At 31.2% G+C, this 7,630-nt stretch overlaps 1 protein-coding gene across 3 annotated transcripts in view; it reads left to right on the top strand.

The window, feature by feature from the left end:
* The window catches only part of LOC117170626 (GAS2-like protein pickled eggs), a 141,739-nt gene that overhangs the window by 71,666 nt on the left and 62,443 nt on the right, over positions 1-7,630 (top strand). For all 3 annotated transcript variants that reach the window (XM_033357527.1, XM_033357529.1, XM_033357526.1), the window contains exon 3: positions 4,834-5,343. In XM_033357527.1, coding sequence (XP_033213418.1) covers positions 4,834-5,343 — 510 coding nt within the window. The remainder of the gene's footprint in view (positions 1-4,833; positions 5,344-7,630) is intronic.

Genomic DNA, 7,630 nt, shown 5'->3' with positions numbered 1-7,630 from the left:
TGCTAATCTGAAAAATTGCACCCGCTTCCAGCGAAATCGCGGTAAAATTTCAGCCATAACCACGTCTCACAACCGTGAGATAGGTGGTTATATATATATATACATTTTTTTCAATTCAAATGAAATCTATTTGAATCAAACACATTATTGTGTAACTCAAACAAATTCTATATTTGATATAGATGCCAACAAATGTTTGTTTGATTCAAAAACCTTTTTTTGAGTGTAGACAATGTTAAACGACCTTTACTTAATGATAATAGCTTATCCTATTTTTGAACACCCTTAAAAAATGTCCAGTATCCGAGCGAATCGACTGCTGAATTCGTCGACCAACACCACGTTCGGCGCGTTAGCAATGTTTTTCACTGTAGAAGCTCTTGCGTTATACCGAAAGACGTGAAATTTTTCCAGGGACAAGAGCCTTTAGGCTCATTCACACATGATCAGACGTTTTCACGCGTAACCGGTTTTTTAATATAAAAAAGTATGCGCTTAGCTTCGGTCTCCCCTAATTGGGAAAAATAATAATTATGACATGATAATTCGATTAAACCAAAATGATGTCAAATAGTAATTCGGAAATATAAAAATTGGAATGAATCATTATTCAGGATTATAATACGCATATATTTTTAGAAATATAATTTTATTGTATACACAATTTTAACGAAAAGAAGCACAGAACTTCGATGCAGCAGTTTAAAAAAATGATCAAACTCACGAATTCGGTCAAAATTATCACCATTTTCCAGGCTTTGAATATTCAGAGAAACACGAAATGCCGTTAAAATTGCAATGCATATGAATGTATATTTCACGAATTATTTACAATTTATTCAAAATTTAATTAATAAATAACTATTTTAATTTACTTTCTGGGATTAATTTTAGATTACCCTGTACAATAATTCCTGCTTTGCTGATTTCATATTTTAGAAAACAGGGTTAAATAAAATCAAAATTACGCTTTTGGAGTTGAAGAGGCATTGTGCTTTGAAATACAAGTGCGAAAAAGCGGACCCATTCTATAAATTCTTCGACATATTGAGAAAAAAATTATTTGGCTTTAATTAAAAGAACTCTCAAAAGCATTCATATAAGCAAACCCTGGATATAGAAACTTGAGCCTACTGTCTTTATTTAAAAATTCATTTAAGACCAAAATGAAATTTGATTTCTTATGAATAATTTTACGCATCGAAATTAGAACATAACAAATTATGTAATTATATGTACAAATTATTCATATGAAAACAGATTTCATTTCGATCTTACATAGGATGAAAGTAAAGATTAATCTTGTCTCAAAACAAACAAACTGAGGTTAATAGTCACAATGGGCACTTCAAACATTTAATAATTTCCGCTGCTTTTAACATAAATTTTGAATAGATGAATGAGAAGCTGAAAAATGTGTAGAATGTAGATAAATACATTTCATTTTTATCCAACTAGACAATAACTTTTTATACAGCTTTGAATATAATCCTAAGCTTCCGTGGATTACTAATTATGTCTGTACTTTATCAGATGTTTTAAAATTAAGAAATTTTCAGTTACATAAGATTGGATTGAACTAAATCAAAATTATTTATTTGTATAAATTACAAAGCCCACTTACTTATTAATAAAAATGTTAATCTTACTGTTCCTCTCATGCTGACGAATTGAAGAATTATAGAAAATTGTTCTGAATTCAAATATCTAGACAATGCGAATCCTCGTGGAAATTTTCCTGTGTATAATTCTGAATTTTGAACTCATGATCAACTCGTAAAATAAATGTGTACCAGCATATTTTCAATGTTTCATGCTAAATATTTAAGCGAACATGGAAGAACAGAATTCCTGAAAATAAAACCAAGAATCCAAAGACCGAATTTGGACAACCACCGCAAAATGTTCCTACTGCAATTTGAGAACAGAAAATAAAAAATTCTTTGAATGTAAACTAAGACAAAAGATGTGAAAATAGTTTAGAAATATGTAAGTGACTTTTACTTAGCTTACAAATTTTCCGCACACCTAACCCATTTCAACTCGTTTGGATTACATAAATTTTCATCATATATTAGCCTAAGCGCTGCAATTGGCCATTTAATATTAGGGAAAATTCCGTAATAGTAGATACTGCCGATAAACTATCTTTATTTTAGTTCGGGCTTAATTAGATTTAGTTGAATCTATTTTTAATCATGGGAATAAGATAATTCAGTTATGAATACATGATGGATTTTTTAAATAGATCTAACGATCCCTTTAAATCTGAACCAAATCGGTAACGAAATAAAAAAATCAGCAACACCATTTAGTAAAGGAGTTCGCGGGACGTTGGTTGGCCCTAATTTTACTATTATTAATTATCACATGCATACTTGAATAAACAATAAAAATATAAATAATAAACAGGTGTCGACATCAAACTTAATCAAATGACAAAGAATCTTCAATTCTATCCACTAGGAATGCTCGCTGGTCAATACATTATTAAAAAAACTTGTTGACATCAGATTTAAACAAATTTCAAACATCTTCCACTATCTTTAGGATGGTCGTAAAAGGTCGTACAAGGTTCCGGCATTTGCAGGGCGAAAGTAAAATTTGCAGGACGAAAGTAAAATTTGCAGGGCGAAAGTTAATTTAGCAAGGCGAAAGTAAAGCTAGCGGGGCGAAAGTAGAGTTAGCGGGGCGAAAGTAAAATTGGCAGGGCGAAAGAAATAGTTGCAGACTGAAAGAAAAAATTAGTCAATCAGAATTCGAGCAGCGAACAACGCTTTAGAAAAATGCGTCGGACCCGCTTTTCAGCTCCAAATGGTTGCCACGATAGAGAGTACAATACAATACTATATGCAACACGAGATGAAAGCAGATTTTTCCATCGGGTGATTACTGCCCTCGCGAGATGAATTTTTCCCAGGAGATTACTGCTCGAGCGAAGCGAGGGCAGTAAACACACCCTCGGGAAAAATCTGCTCCTTTCGCCCCTTGTTGCATAATGTACTATTCCATCTGCGATTCAGGGAAATAAAATTTGTTTTTTAAATTATCAGAGTAGTTGGCTTTCCTAGTAAAACCCCAGAATTTTCTATTCGTAATTTTTTACAGGATCCTTTTGTTGGCGAATTTTGATGTTTTTCGTTAGAAACGCTCAAAATTAATTTCATAAAAGCTTAGCCATCTTTAAAAAAAATTTCGAAATAAGATCACTATTACTGGCACAATATATTAACAATTATTCTATTATGGTTTTCATCGCTAAACCACACTTCTGCATTTTCATTTAATCAAATTTACACTGTTTCTGAAATGATTTTTAACCCCGAATATAGTAAAAAGTCAAAAAAGGTAATTGTTCATTACAAATATATTTTTTTAAATATCCAAATTAGTCAGCTAATATTGACACTCTATTAGGATATGTTCTGGCTGATTAAATGAGCGATTGTTATAAAGAAATTATTAGACAAATATGCAACTATAAGAGTTTTCTTCATAAAAAGGTAAATTTTTCTGTTAATGTTTATAATACGTAAATATTTATGTGTAACAAATAAAGGCAGAAACATTAGTTACTTTTCATGTACAGTAACAAATATCATAAACAAATGCTGAAATTAAACGATGTTTGGTTGAAAAAAGTTATTTTTTCCATAAAATCTTCGTGAAAGTAAGTTAATGTAGAAAATCATGAAGAGATTTTGGTCCAATTTAACTAACGACTGTTATAAACAACTAATTTGTTCCTGTCTAAATGTGTGATATATTTATAGATTTATATGTAAACACATAAATAATTAAAATTTATACTGACAAGAAGTATAAACATAGTGCTAAAATTAAATGCTTTTTTTTAATAGAAAAAAATTTATTTTTCCATAAAATCTTTCTGAAAGTAAGCTAGTATTGATATTTCATCAAGATATTGTGCTAAAATTTTATTAACGCTTTTTATAAACAAATCAATAAACAAATGTGCAATAGTAACCGATTTTTACATAAAAAGGTGATTTTTATGTTTAAAAGTTCGTAATACGTATAGGTATTGATGTTCTTACAAGTTTAAAAGAACGAAAAATAATGTTTATAAAATTATTAAATAAACCAAGTATTTATTTCTCCTTTTTGTCACAGAAAATAAAAATTATTTATTGTTCCCTTATGCACACTTGTTAAAACATCAATATATACGTATATTGAATATTTAGACAGAAAAAAATACCTTTTATGTAGAAATCGGTTATCGTTGCACATTTCTGTAGTAATTTTTTCATAACAACCGTTAACTTAATTAGCAGCAACATATCTTCATGGAATATCAATATCGTTATACATAATTGAATTTATTTAATTTTAACAATATTTCGCAGTTAATAAGCATCTTCAAAATAGTTCAAAGTTGTTTCAATTAGAAAGAGAAGTGTCACAACATGGTGATGGGTGATTATTATATGTTGATATATCAGTCAACATAACAAATTTTTGGTTTTAAAAATAGTGTTTTTTACATTTAAGCAACGCACTCAAGAATTTATTTAAAATCATTACTTAAAATAATTAGATTAAAAATTAATAGAATAACTGTCTATGTAATAATACTATCCAATACATCTTGGTGACTCCATACCACAATTATAATAAAATTGATAGAAAGGTCATTCTTTCACCTACCCACTGTGTTAATAATTTATAATTGATTGAGAAAATGTAAAAGCTAGAGGCAATTAGATTTTTCATCTTGAGCGAACTTTAAAAGCAAAAGTCACTTGTCTAATTAAGAATCTCTATTTACACAGAACGTCGATTAAATAAGCGGCTTCTTTTTGATTTCAGCACGCGAACAACGTGCGAAAATCAGCGGGCGAGTATGTGGCTCGGCGGCAAGCACGAAAGATCATGACACGCTCGATAACCTCATCGCTGGCAGTCCCAATGAGCCAGTTGAGCGATGTGGCCTTTCTGACAAACGCGAAGGCCGGCACTTTCTTCGCCCGGGACAACGTATCCAACTTTATCAGCTGGTGCCGCAATAGCCTGGGTATCATCGAGTGTCTGCTCTTCGAGACTGATGACTTGATAATGCGTAAGAACGAGCGGCACGTGATACTCTGTCTGCTTGAAGTAGCCAGACGAGGGGCCAAATTTGGCATGTTGGCCCCCATGTTGGTACAAATGGAGCGGCAAATCGACCGAGAAATCGCGGCGGAAAATAAAGCTACCAACGGAACCAACAACGACGACAGCGACGACGAGTACGCTGATATGCAACAGGAAGAACCTTGTCTTATCTACGGACCCCAGCCACAGATTGTCACCAACGATCTGAAGAGCCTTGACGAAATGGTGAGTTTCTTTCTGGGTTGTATGCATTTTTTGAAAAATATTTAGAAAACAGTTTGAGGATTGAGGCTTATCATTTTAAAAGAGGATGCAGATATGTGGGTAATTCTCTACAGCACTTCGACACAAATCTTGTCTCGAAACAAAAGCATCTTCCCTGGTTTGATCTGAAAGACTTGAATATCTTCTTTATACAAACCTTTTGGCTACAAGATTAGATGAGGTTTGTAACAAAAGGATAATGTTTGGTGCAAAAAGATGCTTTGTGAGACAAATGAAATTCCTTTTAATCTTTTATTTAAGATGAAATTCCATTTTTGTGAAGAAGCATTCTTCTGACACAAGGGGAAATTTCTCTGAGTGAGGCACGACATTTTCGTGTCTAAAGGATACATTATCAAAACAACTGGTCCTATTTTAAAAAAAGAATTGGTGCGTATCTTCCTTTTGGTATCTCATAACATGATCCATGGTAAAAAATTAATATTATTATCGCGAATCCCGATAAAATAACATTAGGTGCCAAAAAAATGCCTGTGTAGCATGCCCAGTGTCATATTTTACTACTATTAAAAAATATATGCTTGATATGCATATCGATCATTTTTGGACAGAATAGAGATTTACTTTAAATATAATTAGATGGAACTAAAATATTATGGAGATCAGGAATTGGTAATAAAAAAATTCGATCCAGACGAGACGATCATCTCGACTGCGTGATCGTTCGTCTCGATGTGACGAGAGTTACGTTCGAGGTGTTAATTTAATCTAACAAGATTCTGGAAAAAATGTTCAATGCTTTTTATGCATAACTACTTGTCGATCGTCAAAGTGATCTAAAAAGATACAAGTTTAATCACTAGAATTTTAATTTAGGTGTAATGTAGACATCTCTCTACTCGTTCGCCAGATTTTGGGATCCCTTCTATTATAAAACTTTATACAGATTCTCTGTATTATTTTCTAAACTTATTTACAGAAATTCTTTGAAATTCCCCAAAATCCCTTATAATCCTTTGATATATTTGATACTTTTTTCAGATCCTTTGAAATTTTTCTAAGTCTTCAAATTTCTTGAAATCTTACAAAATACCCTAAAATGTTTCAAATTCTTTGAAATCAATTGCAGTTTAAAAAATCTATAAAGTCCTCGGAGTTTTTATAAAATCGCTTAGCTTTGGTAAAATCATCTGAAGTCAGATGCAACGTCTGGAAATCTCTTTAAAACCCTATACAATCCTTTCAAATACCTAGAATCAGTTAAAATACTTTCAAGCACCTTCTTGTCTGTTGGAAGCTTGTAAATCTCTTGAAATATTTAGAAATTCCTTGAAATGTTTTGCAAATGTTTTAAATCCCTGTAAACCTATTAAAGTTTTAAAAATCTTGAAATATTTTGAAATTGCCCATTAATGAGATGGCGGTTATCATATTTTAGCAAATTTAGCTTAAAAAATTAAAAGCAGAGTGAAAGAATAGTAGCATTAGCGAGTCCGAGATCTGAGTTTATCCAGAATTAATTTATTAGCACCAAAAGCAGCTGCAAATCGCGTTTCTGAAATTTACAAAATATGCACGCCTGAGTGTTAAAAACTATCTTTTTATATCCTGTATAAATTCGAAGAAGAGGCAATAAATTTAAGATTACTTAATTTTTTTCTGTTTTTGAGACATCCATTGGTTTAAAATATAAATGTTCTTTGAGAAAATACCTGGTCATTAACAAAACTCATAAACAAGAGGAACCTTAGACCTGTAAACGGACAATAATTTATTTCCTCCTATTAAATAGCTTACAGAGTTCTTTCAATAAAAAAGTGAAAGACTCCAAATACTCATACTGTTTGTCATTATAATTATTTGAAAAATTTCTGCATGAACTTGAGAATATTCACGATGCATACTCATGTTCAAAATTACTCAATCTTTAAATTACTTTGTAACATCGATGAAAAAGCAAATTGGTACTTGAAAACTATAAAGAATTTTAGGATAGAGACGGAAGCCTATTTAATAAAAAAATTGCAAATGGTTCCAAAGATTTGGGGGATGGCAGTTAGTAGACTTTATAGTGCAGATCATCATTCTTCAATCAAATCTTATTACGTCAAAACGAAACTAAATAAGGTTTGTAAATAACAGATTTAAAAAGAAATTTCACATATTTTCAGAGATTTTAAATTAAAATACATACGAGGGTAGTTCAATAAGTCCTTAGAATGAAGTATAAAAACAATTTTTTTGGGTAAATTTTTTTTTATTTTTCAACATAATCTCCTTGGAGCTC

The sequence above is a fragment of the Belonocnema kinseyi genome, chromosome 4 (assembly GCF_010883055.1).
Source record: "Belonocnema kinseyi isolate 2016_QV_RU_SX_M_011 chromosome 4, B_treatae_v1, whole genome shotgun sequence".
In the NCBI taxonomy this organism is placed as follows: Eukaryota; Metazoa; Arthropoda; class Insecta; order Hymenoptera; family Cynipidae; genus Belonocnema; species Belonocnema kinseyi.
This window is presented reverse-complemented; position numbering and strand designations above follow the sequence as displayed.